The sequence below is a fragment of the Corvus moneduloides genome, chromosome 8 (genome assembly GCF_009650955.1).
Source record: "Corvus moneduloides isolate bCorMon1 chromosome 8, bCorMon1.pri, whole genome shotgun sequence".
Taxonomy (NCBI): Eukaryota; Metazoa; Chordata; class Aves; order Passeriformes; family Corvidae; genus Corvus; species Corvus moneduloides.
In genome coordinates this window covers 14,694,434-14,713,297 of record NC_045483.1, presented here as the reverse complement: position 1 = coordinate 14,713,297, position 18,864 = coordinate 14,694,434, and the positions used below count along the sequence as shown (strand labels likewise).

General features: G+C 38.9%; 1 protein-coding gene across 3 annotated transcripts in view; it reads right to left on the bottom strand.

Annotated features, from left to right (window-relative positions):
- Positions 1–14,920: 14,920 nt before the first annotated feature.
- The window catches only part of LOC116447579 (gamma-aminobutyric acid receptor subunit pi-like), a 46,987-nt gene continuing 43,043 nt past the window's right edge, over positions 14,921–18,864 (bottom strand). For all 3 annotated transcript variants that reach the window (XM_032116928.1, XM_032116926.1, XM_032116927.1), the window contains one exon: positions 14,921–15,578. In XM_032116928.1, coding sequence (XP_031972819.1) covers positions 15,267–15,578 — 312 coding nt within the window. In that variant the 3' untranslated portion in view covers positions 14,921–15,266. The remainder of the gene's footprint in view (positions 15,579–18,864) is intronic.

Genomic DNA, 18,864 nt, shown 5'->3' with positions numbered 1-18,864 from the left:
CCTCCACCGGAAAATTAATCAGGTATTTGGTCTGCAAATAACATGGATCTAGACATAATCAGTCATATTTTTCTTCAAATTGCTATTTACCGTGTTCTGTGACTAGCTTTTAAATTACTTGTATGGGAAACAATATTTGAAAAGGTTGTGATATAATAAGCCAGACTATTGACATTTTTCTGGAATATTATTGAGCTCAGTGGTTTTCAATTAAGAGTATGATCTATAACATCTCAGTAAATGCACTGAGTCACATATGTTAGGGGATTATTTAAGTAGAATACCATGAACACCCTATAGAAAGGGTCCTCTTAACACCAAAATGGGTTGCAGAGATTTAAGAACCTGTCTTAGGACACACCAAATACATACACACAAGCAAATAAGAACAGCGGCATAGATCAGTGATCCAAACTCTTCCTTAAGCAAACATTGCTGCAAATCTACCCTTTCTCCTCCTCAGCTCCTTGTGTGACCTGCCAGGCACTTCACCATTTCTCCCCACCCAAAAAACCCAGACAATTCCTGCACCCAGTAACCCAACAAAAAGAATGAAATTCTAACATTTAATGGCTCATTGGTATTTGGCAACTTCATTCATGAAGTGTTGGTGGAACCATTTCCTAAGCCACGTATGGCCCAGGAGGGCTGGAGGGAAGAGGAATGGACATCTGAGGTTTACGACAACAAATCCCTGCTCCACAGATCCTTCATTGGCAGAAGAACACCAAACAGCCATGCCAATCCAATCAATCCTTACCCACTCTGCAGTGCCAAGCTGAGCTCAGGTTCAAGGGACAACTGAGCCTATAATGCCATCCTCAGAAAAAAGAAATACCCAGAAAAAGAAGATAAAGTCATTGATGAGTTTAATGCAAAAAAACACTACATTCTGTCCCGAGAAGAGCAAAATTTAATTTGTGCTTGTCAGTGTAAGAAATCCTCTGCATAGCAAAGAAGAATATACCTCTACTTGTCCCTGTCAGAGCTGTTTGCCATCTAGACACCAGCACAGAGAGAGACAGAGGTAGAATTCTTGAGAAATATCTGTCCTAGATGACCAGGCTAGTTGCCCCTTGCAGCCCTTTTCCTGACCAACTGGTTATCTGCGGTGTAGCATGCATGCATTTCCAAGCTGGAACCCACTAAACAGGATCAATCACAACAATCTGTAATTGTTTATTGTTGGTAGGAGTTTATTTATGTTTTAATATTGTCCGTTAAATCATTAACAACAAAAAATATTAAACCATCAGGCATTCCAAGTCAATATTGAAATTCAGAGAAAAATATCACTTGCTTCTGCAGCTTGTCATTTGGAAGAAATAACACATGATCCACTAACCTAGCAGCATAACCAAAATTATAAATCAGTAACACTGAAATCCCCACAGCATCATCTTTCTGTCAGCCTTTTCCCAGGACTTACAGTTGTGAGATATCTGCCAGAGAACTAACATAAAATGCTGCAACACAAATAAACAAAATACAGTTATTCCAACTAAAAGTTCAGATACGTTTTTCTCCTTTCTAAAGTACTGTTCATACACACACATATATATAGATCTTGGCTCAATACTTCTTAATCTCTTCATTCTGTGTTATCCCCCTGCTCCTTTGCTTTATCCAGCTAGGCAAAGCTTCCAGAAAAGAAAGGGAATATGCAATTCAGTCACAGACCACAGGTATCCCTTCAATATCTTTTCATAGGCCTTTTCTCAATTGTTAGCTAGAAGGCCCTGCTTCACACCTGATTACAGAAATATATTCCCTTGATAAAAATAAAATTGTAAAAAACCACCATCCTTTATTCTAATGGTTCATTTTCCAAAGCATCCAATTCACATGCAACTTGTGTATCAGGGCTGAAGAAAGGGGGGGAAAGGATCTGTAGACTGGTAGCCAATACACAAGTGTAAGGAAAAATCTTTTTGCCATTTGTGCAAAGATTAAGTATAGCTCAATAATCTTAATTCTGTAGGGTGTTGAACAGTGATAACTGCTGAATGGCTTCTTTTCAAACTCTCTAAATTTTAACTCCATACTTCCAGAGGCATTATCAGTATTAGATACTGGTTTTATTAGCAAACTAAACTAGCAAGTAGCACTTTACTTCTTCCACCTGGCAATAGACTCAGGCCCGGTTCTCTCACTGGCAGGATTTCAGGAGAAATATTTGCACGTGGGTGGGAAATACATTTTAAACTCGCATTACTGTTCATCTTCGAACAAAGTGTCTAAGCACAGGAATCAGCCTTCAATCCTCCACTTAGACCAAATTCCCCAAAGTGCATCACAGGGAGGTTTTTAAGTCTTTGGAAAGTCAACGTTAAAGACATAGACCTTAAACAGACTTCAAATGTGGAAAAGGACATATGTACTGTTAAATACGGGACTGTCGGAAAGTTTTTACAGACTAAATACCTTACTGATGAAGAGATCCCCAAAACAATCCCATGAATAGCTGAAATCTCTGTGTCAGTGTAGGTCAGGATTTTGCAAACCTTCATTCAGTCATTTATTCCCTATCCACCAGCTGTGATAATTCTGAAAAGGATTGAATTCACATGGTACTGAATAGTTCTCTGTCCTATAGAAATGTCTGTGGGTTATCTGAAGCAATACAATTACAGTCATTGCAATGAGGAAATAACTTTGTGGTTCTTTATACATAAATGAACTTTAACTATAAAACATTCGTTGTATTTTTTGTTGTCATTGGAGAAATTAAAATCAACTTTTACAAATGCCTGTTTTAAATCAAAACCCAACTGCTGCTGTTTTTAAAGTTTCATTTTCTCCCATTTAAAAAATCTGAGATGGATCCCCACAGACTTTACCAACAAGGGGTAAAAGGTGCATAATCAGTCATATATCCTTTGCTTTAGTTTTACTGCAGAAATCCATCCTGATTTTTTTTAACATATATGATATTCTGAAGTCTATTCAAGGATTTCTATATTTGTCTTGCTTATGTTTTCCTCAGAGGTCCGAAGTGCCCCTGGTAAGCCCTCATGCTGGCTATTCAAATGAGCAGGAGATGTTCTAGCTGTGGTGTTGATACCCCACCTGCAATGAAGTGTAGTCACTCAGGAGCAGGTGATTAAGAATTGATTGAAAAGTAGAATCCAGGAAATAAATATAGTAGTGCTCATTTTTTAATGTAAAATCATTGCCAATCAATGGAGGCAAGTTGGCTTAGCGACAGCTTTCAGAGCCTGGCTCTTTATGAATGGCAAAAATATTTAGTAGTAAACAGTAAAAGCTACTCAAAAATTTCATGAGGTTAAATCATTAGCTGAATAGCAATTGCCAACACAAAAGATCCTCATTGTACCTGTAATCAGGTCAGGTTTTCAGGGACAGCCAAAATAAGAATACAAGAAAAAAAGAAGAGAATATTTAAAAATATGCACAGCCATAGCAATTTACAGCTTGTTGCTCCCTCAGAGAGTAGAGCTAGAGGAGCAACTATTCACAGTTCATTTGCTAGCTCTGAATGTGCTGGTGATGTTAAAGATAAACCAAGACAGAAATACTGAATATGAATTCTTTGTTGTAACCTATAAAAAACAACCCATTGCTCTTTGATATTTTCAGTAGTGAAATAATTCAGATCACTCTTTGTAGGCTGAGGCATCAAACAGAGAAATGCTAAGATGACTTCTTGTGAAAAGCAACCATCTCTTTCCACTGAAGTAGAAAAACTAGAGTTTTTGGAACATTTTATTTAAATTTGCCTTAAAAACAAGGTAGTTTTTCATTGCAAAATAGTTTTCAGATAATTGTTTTACATAGAATATACTCATATTTGTTGGCCTTACACATCCAAAGCAGCTGTGATTCAGAGCTCATAAGTATAAACTGAGTCTGCATTTGATTCACACTGTTTTTTATTAAGAAATATTTCAAATCCAAGCAGTTATCTTTATCATATGATTTATCATGTCTTTGTGCCGGCACTTGCCCTGACAATAAAGGCCATCACAGAGAAAAAAAAATGAGGACTAAAAGGTATCCCAAAATCCAGTGCTCTTCCATTTTCTGTAGCCCAGACAAGTAGGATGCCCAAAGTCCTACTCAAAAATCTGTTCTCTTATTTTAAGAGTAACATGTGAGTGCTGACAATAGTTCGTTTTATTAGACAGAGGATTTCTATGTGAAATGTTAGTAAGAGGGGAGTTTCCAGCTGTAAAGGACACCAACAGAGCTGGGACTATCTCAGAAAATCTCAAGCCAGTGCTCTGTGACACTACAGTACTCCTTATGCTGGTTTGCCAGTAGGAAGTAAAATCTATTGAAAATCAAACCTTCAGACTCCTCTTTTGTTCAGCCTATACCTCAACAAATGCAAAGGCAATCAGACAAGGAAATTGTGGTGTTGGGATGGGATTGTCTATCCCCTTTCTTACTATAGTAGCCCCATTTTGGATAGAAAGTTCTCTTGGAAATAGGTGAAATAGATTGATACTTTTCAAAGTGTCATTTTCTGGGGCTCTCATTGCACTTCTGCCAGTTTTCTTCCAGGCACTTAGAAACTGAGTGATTGTTGCTAACATTTTTTCCCTCAGCCAAATCTGACTGAATTTGCCAAGCAGCAAAGGAAGGAGCATGTTACCAGCTCTCAGGTCATGCTATATACACATTTGTATTTGTAATACTTGCTAGATCTTAAGGGCAAAACTCTGTTCTCCTGCAATGCAGTGTTTTAGCTGCAGTGCAGATCATTTGTATCTATGCTCCCTGTCCAAGTCTCAGAGAGGTCAGCTGTGATTTTGTGAACATCCCTCTGCAATTTCTTTCCACATTTCAGTGTCTCTTTCACAATCAGTGTGATTAGAGGGTGCGTGTGGCCTTTCTGTCTGTGCTGGCTTGTTGCTGACCTTATGGCTCTGTTCCTGCTTTTTCCTATGACTCCTTAATGCACACTCATTGCTGACCCTCCAGACACTCTCCCAACCTAAGTAGCTGCAAGGGTGACCTGTGGTCTCTGACTTCACTTCTTCAGTATGTTGTGGATATCAAATAATTCTTGTTTTATTCGCTGATATGCCTTCAGTTCCCACTTTATAACTAAACCATATGAGGCTGGAAATGAGATTCTCTCCTGACAGCTGGGACAGTGCTGCCCAGCTACAGGGCTCCTTCATTTTTCACCTGTCATGTTGAGGATTGCAGGGACAGCAGGAACCTGGATAGAAATCATTAGAATAGCAGTGACTGGTTACCTCCTTGTAATATGGTGCTTTCACATGAACTTTACATAAGAAAACTGATCTTTATTGTGTGTTTTCTCACTTCGATTTCTTCCCTTTCCTCTGTAAAAAAATGGAAGTGTAAACCTATGTCTAAAATGGTGGAAGACTGGTTTTCCTGAATCAGAGTCCTGGCAAACATCAGCCATTTTTCCCCAAATGTAAACAGACATGGTGAGGCAGGGATGCTGTTTTTCCCTCTGCTCAGTTTATTAACTTTTTTCCAAAAGGCCACTCTGATGAGGAGCCCCTCTCTGCACGTGGACCTGCAGGAGCCCTGTTTATTACTCGGTTTGATTTTTGACTTGGCCATTGATGCACATAATTGAAAAGCAGTGTCTAAAGTGCAGAAGGAACCAATTAATAAAACTGTGCCTTTTCAAGACACATTCGTACAGATTTATAGACATACATAGGTATATGTACACAAGCACATTAGACATACATAGATGCATACACGTGGGCACAAAGAGTGAGAATCCTTTTACAATCCATTCCAGTCACTGCTGTTCAGTACAAGAAGCACGACTCTCCCCCTCCAGGCAGTTTTTGTATGTGCCTGTAAAAGATGGCTACACAGTACTTCATTTAAGTACTAGTATTGCTAGAAAAAGTGAAATAGTGGGGCATCAGAGTCAGAGAGATTTATTCCATGAGCAGGCTGGACCAGAGCTAAATGCTGCATTGCACCAACTAAAAGAGAGTGCCTTCCTTCTGCCTGAATTTACCCTGTGCTCTACCACTTCAGACAAGGAGAGAGAGTCTGCAAACATCTGGGATTATAGCCATCACTTATTCCTGTGTTCTAGTGCTGTATGCACAGCACAATTTCATCACCTTAGAAGACTGATTATCCAAAAAAATGGAAAAAGTGCACACACATATCAACTAACTTTTAAAATACTTACTTTTATCCATGACATCAACACTGCTTTAATAAAACTTAACAAATGTCAGGTATTTTCTAATATATTATGCTACCTGAAGTGAACTCCGTGATCAAATGCTTTGCTAAAAATCTCATTGGCAGCACCAAGTTTTTATTAAATTCTTCTCTAAAGATCAACTAATGAATTTTTTTGGTGAATTCTTAGGTATGTGGGATATTTCAATAATTGGAAATTGATCTCTGAAGCTATATATTATTGTTTCTTTTTCATGCTTGGTTAAAAATGCAACTGGTATTGGAATGAATTGCTGCTCTTGCAATTTTTAGAGTTTTCCACAGCACTCAGTCATGGGTGCTAGGAAATCAGTTCCTGTAAATACTAATTTCAACAGAGTACAACTGCATGAGAACATCAACATAACATATAAAATAGTGAGAGCCCAGACACAAAGTTCATTGTGAAATGACTGCTGCTAATATTACAGAAAGCTTTCTAAAGCCTATAGAAAAATCTAGAATCAAAAACTTGAGCCTGTATTTTGTACATGGTGCAGTAAGAAGAGCCATCTATTTAGTGAAAAATTCCAGAAAATAAATTACAAGGAGACTTTTTATTAATCTCAACAAAGAGAGAAGAAAATTCTGCAGAATTCCACCAAAATGTTCAAAACAAAACCAAAAGAACATGAGCTGAGAGCACCCTCTTCTGATCATTATTTTGTTCTTCAAATTCTAGGTAAAATATCTTCTGCATATGTTGTAAAATTCCAGTGACCTGCCCTTTACCAGAATCACAAATACATAATCTGCTTGGGAGATGAATACAATAAATTTATTTTGGCTACAAACTCATTTTTTTACTTTAGTTGCTCTTTTTGTTTTTTTTTTTACTGCAAACATTAAGCCAGGTCTTCCAGTAACTCTTCCCCCTTGTATGTTCCAGTTTGATTTCCAAAAGGCTGCCCAGGGCCAGAGGTGCAGGGGACAGGCTGATTTTTTATTTAATTCATACCACCAAGAGAGATTTAAATTCAGGTGGAAAAAAAAAAAAAAAACCAATCTGATTCTAAAAAAGTGTGTTTACAAAGACTTACAAAGATGAAAGAAGGAGCAGAGGATGGGGGAAGAATAAGAGCAAGAGGAATATTAGGAGCATAAATATTTTTCTATAGCTATAGCAGTGTCATTTTTACAGTATTCTCTCAGAGACCAAGTTGAAGATGTAAATTTTAACTCCCACTGTAATTCGGAGGAACAAAAAGGAAAGAGAGCAGTGCCTCTGACCTTGTACTTCACTTTTAGTCTCTGAGGACTGGAGAAGAGAAGTAACTCATGAATATTAGAGCTAATGAAGCTTGATTTTCTCCAGATTTTTGGTTCAGTGTTGATTGACTCTCATGTCTGGAAGATGTAAATTGTGACTGAAGCTTGTTCTGCATTTGAGGCATTTAGATCTGCCCTCTTCAGTGTGTATTCTCTGGGATTTAAAAAGACTCCAGCTCGTGCTGTAGCGTTTTTCTCAGTTGGTACCTCTCAGACGTCTCTCTGACCTGGACATCTATTTACATAAATCTTGTAGGAGCACCCTGTCTCTGAGATTTCTGTTCTGTTACCATATTTTTTAAAAGCACAACAGTGAGTTCAAAAAATTAGATAGCATGGACTAGTGAGCAGATATATATATTGATACATCTAACCCTAATTAAGCCTCTGAAGATTTTCACTAGAGAGCCCTTGATAGGCAGAGGTGTGGGGAGCAGTTCCCCTTGGTGTAGGGAGTGATTCAAATCAGAAGTGAAGCCCAAAGAGGTAAAGGGAGTGATCAGCCATGGCCAAGAGTCTCCTGCAGTGCAGATGAGGAATTTCGGGATGAGTGATCCCACCTCTCAGCAGGAGAGGCTGTTGTACCAGCATGCACTCCCAGTACCACACAGATTGGAAACCAATAGAAATTAAACTGGGAGATACAGACACAATCCTATTATGTGATAAGGAAACCAGGGTGGACAGAGACAGCACAGAGATAAGAAGGTCATGAAAACTAAAGGAGTAATTTGGATCTGAGAAAGACCCAGATGCACTCAGCCACACTGGATTGCCAGATGAGGCTTGTCCTTGTCAAAATACAGTAAATTGGCCTCTTCAGCTTTCTCTACATTTAAGGTGCTGGCATGAAACACTTTAGACAAACATAGATTGATGGCTGAGTTATACACAGGAATGACACAGAACCAGGATAATGCTGAAACATCATAAAAATTGATGATTTTGGCTTGTTCGTCTGTCATCTCTAGTTCAGCATGGCAGTGCATCTGGAGACCTGACATTATCACAGAACAATGTAGAGCCTTCTGGGAAGGGAAATGCTGGAGCTGGAAGACAGGCATATGCAGAGATGCAAAACATCCAGGAACAGCTTTTGATCCTGCTGGAAAAGAGCTGTGTTGTAGTTCAAGGTATCTGAGAGGAGTGAAATCCATCTCAGGCCGTTGTGTGCACTTGCTTGCAGAAACAGGAACCTACAGCTGGGCTGTGGAAACAAAGGGTCAGGCACTGTCCAAGTCTCCGTAGCAGGTAATATATGGCAACCCAAGGCAAATGCAACTTTGAGTTACTGGCCCTGAGGTGGTAATTCAGAAATCAGGATTTTAGGTTATTGCAGTAGAAATAAAGGAATTGGCTCTCTTCCTTTTGGGTGTTTACAGAATCATAGAATCATAGAACAGCTTCTATGAAGGAGGCCTTAAAGATGATCGAATAGTCAGTTGGAACTGTATAGAAGGAATGATCAACCACAGAAAATCTTTACCATTGCCCAGCAACTGGAATGTGCTGGAAAGGACAGTAACAGAAGGAGGAGTTTGCATTTTTGGGTCTGACCATTTGTTACACGTGGAATAAGAACAGTAGCACATGTAAGAATATGTAGGTTTGAAAAGGTGCAGGTTCAGCCAAGTAGTTGGCATCCCTAAGGGGTCCTCTATAGAAATTATGGAAATCTCCAGAGTTGTCTGTTCTTATTATCAGGCTTCACAAAATGTGGACCAGCACTACATGAAAAAGTTGTTCAGTAGAATTAAAATTATCCTGGGGCATTTGAAGCCTCAGACTTCAAAGTTTCTGGTTACTTGCACATCATCCTTTTTTTTCTTTTAATGCAAAAAATTACAAATCTCTCAGAATCATTCATTATGAAAGTACTTCAAAAAGTAATGATACTTGAGCACAGTACTTATACAAAGATGATAAAGAATAAAGGGGAAAGATAAAACAGTGCTCGATCTCTTATCCTTCTGGTAAAGACATGGAGAGCAAGGTTTGATTTATATTTACCAAGTTATAAAGTTTCTTCCAACTTAATCTGCTACATTATTACTTTGAGGTCAACACTGTCAGTTCTGTTCTCTGAAATGCGCTAAAGGGTTATCAAAGTAAACAAGGATTGGATTGGATCCCTTCAGCCAATTCATATACTGAGCACAGGGTAGAAGCTTTACCTATAAATCTTTTCTTCACAAGCATGGAAATACCACCAAAAAAAAACCCCACAAAAATGACAGTCATATTCATTAGATATCATCTAAAATATATTGCTGTGAATGGAAAGTACTTTGATCAGCACTGACCTAGCAACATGCACAAAGTAGTTCAGCATATGAGTCTAATGGATCAGCATTCAAATGCATATAATGAACAGATGGTTCCTGTAGAAGAGACAAATGCAGTGGTTTTGGCCACCTTGTACTGGCACTCATTCAAAGCAGGTGCTCGATAAACCAAGACTGGAGCTGGACCAAAATGAACTGGCTTCTGACAAAACTGGGACATGGAAAAGGAGGAGACAATCCCTTGTCTCTTTTCCAAGAATATATGAGTGCTTGCAGTGCCAGCTTTGCCCATGGTGACCAATCTCACAGGTTTGTTGCTGTTTCTGAGAGGCAACATCATTAACTTTAACAGGAGGACCAGGGACACTGACAAGCTGAGCATGTCAATATGTAATTCAGGTTTGAATTCCATTTTATACTCTCATGTTAATTTTTTTCTGATTTTGTCATCTTGTTCTGTGTCCCAAGTGGCCAAGCCCCACCCAGAACCAGAGCTGCTATTCTGAATCCATTCCTGATCTGACTTCAAAGCAGAAAGATTAAATTCCTTGCCTTTAGGAGAAATCAAATAAACCTGGCATCAAACCTTTTCACTGGCTAGGTTCCAGAGTTACCTGCTACAGCAAGGAAAGCAACAGTAGTGGAGATATTTGTGTGTTTTTGCAGATTAAGTTATCCAGCGGTTAAATCTGGATTAAATTTAAATTCAGAGCAGAATTTCAAAATGAGCCAGGATCATGCTTTTTGCACACATGTGATGGTGTTAAAATCTTCTGGGGTTTCTTGCCTTCTGAAGTTTTGTCTGTGTTTGATCTGGAATAGGAAAACAGGATCCATTCCAATTTGGAAAGAAACCGAGAACCCAAATTACATGAGTACACTCACATCATGAGACTGAAATGACCCCTTATCCTTCTCTTTCTGAGGATGGAAAGTTTGACAGTCAGATGGGACTGGGGAAGAAAGATGTCTCCAGATGGAAAATGATGAAAAGCTGAATTTGGCAAGATTATTGAAGTGGACCCCTGATTTAATTATAAAGTTAAAGAACGAGTGATGGCAAATCCATTATAGTTTGAATTTATGTCCAGCTCATCTGCTTTAAACACTGCCAAGCACCCACTACTTAAAATAAGAAGAATCCACTCCAGTTTTCAGCTCTCAGGTTGAGATGGCTTGTTCTTGCAGGGACCTGTTAATCAGCCCAGAATACTCTCACAGCTCACCTCCCCATCTTTTCAACCAGCCCTCTTTCAAGGGAAATTTTCCAAAAGATTGAAACTGGCTTTTAAAATTATCTTGATCTTTGTGACAACTTTTAGCAGTATGCCAGTGAATTACCTGGGAAAATTTATTTAGGATTCATACATCTTTATAGGGAAACTGTTAATAGAGCCACTATTCTGCCTGCTTTGAAATACTGAGGTGCTGTAATACTTTGATTTGAAACATTATGACCTGCAGGAGAAAACCTTGACATAAGGATAGAAAATTCATGCTTAAAACACAAGGTATCGCAGTCATGAAATTACTTTGTGGACTGGCAGAATATGTTCAATTTCAGTGGCTAAAATGGTGAAAACAACATCAGGGTTTGAGAAGCCTGAACTTCACCATAAAAACAGTCCACCTGACAATGCTGTCCTGCCTGACTTTAATTAATCTGTCAGTACAAACATGACCTGGTTACCACAGTACAAATGTCAGCTTGTAATAGCTTTTCCCTTGAGTCCTCCTTAACTAGCATTTGCCATTTACTTTTGCTCATTCAATGATGAAGAGCAGTTAATGAGCTCCATCTACTGCTGCACGGAGTGAATTGTACCAGCAGCGCCAGCTCCCCAGTACCTCCCCAGGCTGCACTGGGAGAGGTGCTCCAGGCACTCTGCTGCACCGCGCCACAGGCAAGGGCTCCTAGCAGAACATTCACCTCTTTCTGTTTCTTGTTCTGGTTTTCTGTCATCAGCTTTACTGTTACATGGGTTTTCTTTAATCTATAATCTTTTAGGTAATTTCATTTTGAATTGCAGGGTGACAACGTGGGGCATCTTTCTTTCTTTTTTTTTGAATATATTTTCCCATGCAAAAAGGCATAACAGTTCTGTTGAAATAATTAGTACAAAAAAACGAAGAGGCTTACAAAGCAGGAAATTTTATTAAACTTACTGCCGCACTCTTAATAGACAAGGCCACTGTGCTGAAGATGGGTACTCAGACCAATGGATGTATGTCCTTACCTTATGCTTGCCATACGTGTTGACTGGAGTATTCAGATGGGATATTTAGTTGTTTATGTCTTAAGAGAAATTATCCGATAGTGATCTAAATTGCCTTCTTTGTTTATGAGAAGGTTAATGAATAAGGTGTTCTAAAACATCACCTTCCTTAGTATTTCCCTCTTGATTTAGGTGGAATATTTCAAATACTCTCGAAGTATCTCAACTGGCATCACAGTAAACAGGCTGCACGAGATACCTAAAGCATAGCTGAGTCAGAAAAACACCAGATAATTGACTAGGTGGAAAGGTAGCAAGGATTAATACCTTTGTATGTCTAAAATCTAAAAAGCAAGAATAAAATATTATGTCTGATTAAATATCTTAGCACAGGATTTTATTTTAGTAATACTTTTCCATTAAGAAAGAAAACTATGTCAAAGATCTTGCTATGGTCAGAGATGTTTTTCTAGTCTGCACAATGCTTAAACACCTATGAGTTGGCTGCTGAATCAAGCAAAAGACCAGGCTTGGAGACATTCCATAAAGGAAGGAAAGTTATTCCTCAGGCTGGCTGCTGCCCTCAGATCTGTGGAAAGCAGGGCACATCCTGCTATCAGCAAAGCAAACTACATGAGGATGCATCATCAGTTCCTGTTGTAACACCCTTCACCTGCCTCAGGTCCCTCATTGTACATCTGCCTCAAGTAATCTCAAAATACAACGCTGCATTTCTGAATTATGAGTCTGAGAAGGTCTCTGAGTAGAAAACATTGAAATAGAAGTAAGGAACTCAACTATCAACCAGAAAATGGTTGCCAAAAGTCTAAAGTCTTTTCATCAGATATGAAACCAAAGACATTTTCATTCCCTCAGCCTCAACTTTGGCCCCTGCTCTTATCACTGAAAGAGACGTCCCCCTCTCTGATTTTCCTCTGAGTGTAGCATTCAGTGAATTGTTTGTGAATGCCATGTACTTATGGGAGCCTTTCCAACTAACTCCAAGGGATTTGGGAGTTTCTAGGGACAGAAACTATGTTTGAGCAGGATAATTCTAATGCTGTTCTTCATTCTTCATACACTACACTGGAAATATGTTGGGAACATCTTTTACAACGAATTCACATTGAACCAAATTTTATTTTTGAAATTAGCAATTAATTCAGAGTTGTGCAAAGCAGAATAATAAATAATCTGGCTGTGCAGTCAATTCTTTTGTGAAAACATGGGGGACTTCAGTGTCTAATGCTGCTTACAATTAGCACATCAGCGGGAAAATAGACCCTGTTTTCAGCTAGTGCACTGTAAATAAAGTTGCTTAGACCTTCAATAGCTTTTAAAAATAATATTTAAGGTGAATTGTATCCAAATTAATTGGAAGCTACAAAACTCTAAATGCTTACTTTATGGTTGCTGTAAATGTAAATCCCAAATTTAGTGTTGACAAGAAAGGTAACTATTTGAAAAGATTCAGGAACAACGTAAACTTCAAATTAAGAAACTAAGTACAGAGATTTAACATTTGTCTTCTGCAAATTTTATGGGAGTAGATTGGAAAGAAATCTGTGAGTCCAGTTTCACACCTCCAAAAAAAGGTGTCATACAACCTGTTCCTGAATAAAGGGGTTAGGGTTAAATATTCAATAGCAGAATATTAAATTCAAAAAATAGATTTTTTTTTTTTTTTGGCTTCTCATTAACACAGGCAGTCTTGGCTTGATTTTTTTGAATGTATTTACTATGGCTAGTAAATACTCTGTATTTACTATGAGAGTCAGAATAGCCACAAGGCACAAAGAGCCACTAGACTGTTCTTGAAGTTGCTTTGCCTCAATAAGCCTTGCAAAAAACATTACTAAGAACAGCAGAGAAACAAATTTTCAGTAGTCAACCTTTAGAAAATAAAAATACTGAGGGGATTTTAGTGACCTAATAATTGTCTATCAGTGTGCAACGATTTTTAGGGATTTAGATGTGAACAAGGGCATATCTGTCTCATGCTGGTATTTTGCACTGTCCTCCTTCTTACGTAATGGTGTTCTCCACAGGCAGCACCAGGGTGAAAAGGTGTGTCCAAGACTGTCCATGTTGGGGGAGCTTTTTCAATGCATTTCTATGTGTGCAGCGAGTCTGAGCAACAGAAATACCAAGATACACAGTGTATAAAAGCAGAAGCACACATTAATACCTATATATGCAACAGACACATATATTACGGTCAGGAAAAAGGTATAATAATAAGTGCCTTTAAACTTCCATGCTGCAGTATAGGAGACAGGCTTGTAATATGTGTCAGTGAAGTAACCACTTGGAAAGACTGTTAAGGTTTTTCATCACCTGTAACCAATCTCTCATGGGGGTCATCATTTTATCTGTGTAAAACTTTTCCTATTTTATCAAGAGCTATCACAAATCCAGGGTTTTCTTTTCTATTCAAGAAGTTTTTCACCTTTATGTGAAATGTTTTTAATGGTATGGGATTCAAGAGGAATTTACTAAGCTGAAAATTAAGCCTATCAAATTTTTCCTCTGCATAATAGTTACCCAGGCAGTTGTGACTGAGCAGAGTACAGAGTACAAACATCAGGATAAATTGCCATATTCCACTAAGGACTAGCGAACACCTAAGCAAGTCCTCACTCAGGGAAATACATCCCTCTGGATGTAAACCTTTGGCTCCAGTCCATTTCTATAGTCTGCTCTGCACTTACTGAGAAAAGCCATTGATGTCTCTGGGAGTTCTGTCTAAAGATGAAGAGGAATCTCAACATGTATTTGTGACCTTACAAAGAGGAGCAGATTGCTTGGTTTGTGTTGGTAGCTCATGTCTTCAAAACTGTTTCTTGCTATGTAGCAAAACCACTTTGATCTGCAATTAAACATTTTCTTATATAATCTGGAAAATTTATACATTGTTGACAAAACTAGAAGGAACTGAGTGCAGAAAGCAGAAAAGGGAAACAATATTTCATTTTATTTTTACATTTATTCAATGCAGTTCAGAAACAAGTATAATATAACTCTTATTTTACAAAGTTGACCATTAAATATTAAAAAAAGGACTTAATTGGCCTTTGATAAGTAGTTTTGTATAGGACATGCATGCTAATAGGAAGCCAGTTTTGGATGACAGACATTTAAAAGCAGAATAGTGACTTAACAAAATTTTCAAACACACTTGAAAAGATGGCATGTCCTTTCATATCCCTTTATCCAAATGTAACTTCTCCATTTTTCTGCAACTTGCCCTCCCATGTCCACTTTCTAAACTTTAAACCAGTTTTACAAAATAAATTATTTATAAATACAAATAATACACCCAATAAAGTACATTAATTATGATGAATGATAACGGGAAAGAGAATCTGGCATAGTTGTCTATGTGGTAAGGATTTTTAACATGGAAGCAATCAAAGATACAGAAAAGTCTTTTCATTACTGACATTGCTGAACTACACACACTGTGTTGACTTCTCTCCCTTTGTCTGTCAGTGCTGGTTTGTCTGCTTTTGTTTGAATTGGTCTTGTTCGTATTATCAGGGGCACTGCAACTGTTTGTCACTGCTGCCAGGACTCCATTCTTCTCTTCTTCAGCATCATCATCAACAATCTGATAGGGAACAAAACAGCAGGTACTTAAGTGCATGTTTCATCACCTGTTTACTTTAGAGCTGCAGCAAATGGGATTTTTCTTATGACTCCTCCTCAATCTCACTCCTCAGCTTCAAGGACAAGCACGTACATGCACCAGACAGCTCCTTTCAGCTTTCAAAACCTCCATTTATGGGGAAAACATTGGCTTAAGCAACACCATACAGCAAAAGCTTTTGAAGGACTCTCAAGTAAATTTGGATTTGTTGTAAACAAGGACAAGGAACTTTACCTAAGATAGCAGCAAATCCCTGATATGCACAACAGTAACCTGTCTTCTGCTCGGGGCAAATACTGGCAAAAGTTAGTGACCAGAAAGTGTGAAAGCAAAGCCCCAGCCTGGAGATGGAGAAGGTGGGGGAGCTGCCAGACCAGCCACTTGAGCTGATTGCACCCCAAATCAAGCACCCCAGGATACAAGACACTCTCCTTGTGCGCAACTGGCTACTTTATTCTGGTGCTTTGTGATGGAAATCAAGTTACTTTAAAAATAAAGAGGGACAAGCCCCACCCACAGCTGATTTAATACTAAATAGCTTGTGATATTTTCTGTCAAGTCCTGAAACCCCTGCTTTAAGTTCAAAGTTATGCTAGGGTTAAGAATATTTTTATGTGCTTCACTGCATCAAGACAGGTCTTTGGAGAATGTTGTATAAGCCTTCTGGTGGGTTTTGTTTCTTTGATTAGAAATGGCTCAGAGCCAGAAAGTTCATGTATGAAATCTTCACCCTTTGAAGTCAGCGGGTTTTCTGTTCCTGACTCAGAGGACACAGGATTAGACATCAGTTGCAGCTTCAGCTCTAAAACTTCCTTGGAATTTCTGGGGTATTTGGCTTGGTTTGGGATATTGCAGAGACACCAGCAGAAACAAGATACAGAGATTGGCTCCAATTTTGTATCTGAACTAAACCTTATTATGCTTACTTGGATGAGGGGTCATTTTAATTCAGGTAGGCATACATATAATTCTAATTTTCTCCTGATGATTTTATTACCTCCCAAATCAGTAGGTGGCATAAATGTAAGAAAAGTCTAAAAAAATTATTTGTGAAATGTAGAACGCAGAATCACTTTCCTCTGACCAACTTGCTTTTTTCCATTTGCATCATTAGAAGAAACAGTTTCCACAAGGACAAGCTTTCGAAAGGTTAAGACGTACATCCTTATGTGCAGCCAGACAAAAAGCTCATTTAGAAATATCCCAGCTATTAAAGTCAAAGAAAGCTCATTAAGTCACCTAAGTGATCTCCATGCTGGTACAGAATTGCTCCTCTGCCCAGGATACATGTGTACAGCACGAGCCTTGAGTCTTCCTTCATCTAAAATTACTGACACTCTTGAAAATTAAAGTGGAGTCTGGACAATGTCCTCAAACTGCTGTGAATCAGTGAAGCAGAGCAAATGGAGCTAGAAAAGGGATTATTACGGCTTTCCACTTTCAATCAAAAAAAAAAAAATCTGGGATATTTTATTTGAGAGAGATAAATGTAGCTCAACACAACATATCATCCTAAAAATACACTGACCAAAAAACCTTGTCATCCTCCACCTGGTCTCCCACACCTCTGTGCAAAAGGCTGGGATAAAAATCTGCCTATAAAGCATTAAGACAATCAATCCATAAAACTTCAGTCTAAACCTTAAATAATCCCCAGGGTAGTACTAAAATTCAAACCTCGAGTTTTAACTTGGGGCCTGACTCTGTTATAAATATCTCTCTTCTGCTTCAAAAAGTTCAGGCAGCTGAGGGGACTTCTGGGGATGGCAGAGGAGCCTTTGTCAGCAGACCTTGGCACTCGAAATGAGGCACCAGAGCAACAGCCTAATGAATGCACTCTGCACTTCAAAAGTAAATAAAATAAAGGAACCTGATAGAAGAGTCCTGACTTTTTTCCCCTCCTTTCATTTTTCAGAAGGTGGGGCATGGGGGGGGGAGCAGAGAAACATCTGTACTTCAAAACCATCAGGATTTGGGGCATTGCTCACTATAAGAGTCTATTTTTCTCTCAGGTAGGGCTGGCTACAAGTTGTTCAGAACTAGTTATATTTCAGAGCATGAAAGGACATTGTGTACGTGCCATTTTTCCTTCCTCACAACTGCATGTGAGCGGTTCCCAGGAGGCTGATGCATTATTAGGCTGTTCTTGACTCCTTTCAGCTCCCTGAGGGGCAGCTCTTACTTAAGCAGAAAATACCGTAAGCGGTGCATATGTACGGGATTCTGTTTGCAGTGCAACAAGGCAGGGCTCTTGCAAAACACTTACAAAAGTGCTGTATCACACTGCTTGAAAAGGAGAAAGGAGAGAGCTAGTCTAGAAGAGAACCATACCTTCTAGTTTATAAAAAAACTGCAGTCTTATAGGGTGGGTTTATCAAGGGACTTTTCTCGTTCATTATGGAGAACTGAGCATGAGGAAAGACTAAGCTGGTTTACATTATATCGAAGAAAGAAATTGTGTTTTGAGTGTTCAGCTCTGACTCCAATTTTAAATGCCATACTAAGTTTTTTTGGGATGCCAGCTGTCAAATAGGAAATGGCACCTGCACAAAGGGCTCAGTTTGGATACCAAATCAGTGCCATCCAGGAAAGGTGCTGTACATCACACAAAAAGCACTGTATATGGCACCTGCTACTGTGGCTGCTGCTTACAGTAAGTGAAGTGTTTGCTGACATCCAAGAGCCAGCAGAATTGAGGAAAGTTGTCACTTTTACTGGATAAGAAAGCTGCTCAAGTTTAAAAATATTTCAACCTAGTGTTGTACACCTGGAGCTTATGTGGTGCTCATAAAGACTGCATGAAGCATGCACAGAAATACCACAGAGGCTGAACACCACACCTGCAAAATTATTTCCAGTTTTCAACTGTTCTCCATCCTGCCTTACAGGTGGAGGTTTAGGTAAAAGACAGAGGAAGCCCAAGGAAGATTTCTCTGCTTTATAAGAGGGCACAATTATTGTCTTTGTACAAAAGAGAAGAAACTCGGTAGCGGCAACCTCTCCTTTTAAGCAGCCTGTTGCTCTGGAGCTGATGTGAATGGCACATTCTGCCTGACTTTCCTTGCAGCAGGTGGTTCCTCTGCCTTTGCCATTAGTTTTGAAGCTGTCTCCATGGGTCCTGTTTCACATGATGTGACACATTGCAAAAGCATGGAGGTGATGAGCTCTTTCACCTGTTTATGTTCTAAACTGGAGATCTCAGGGGCTTCAGAAGGGTTTGATATGCCGGTGCCCAACTTTGTTAAAG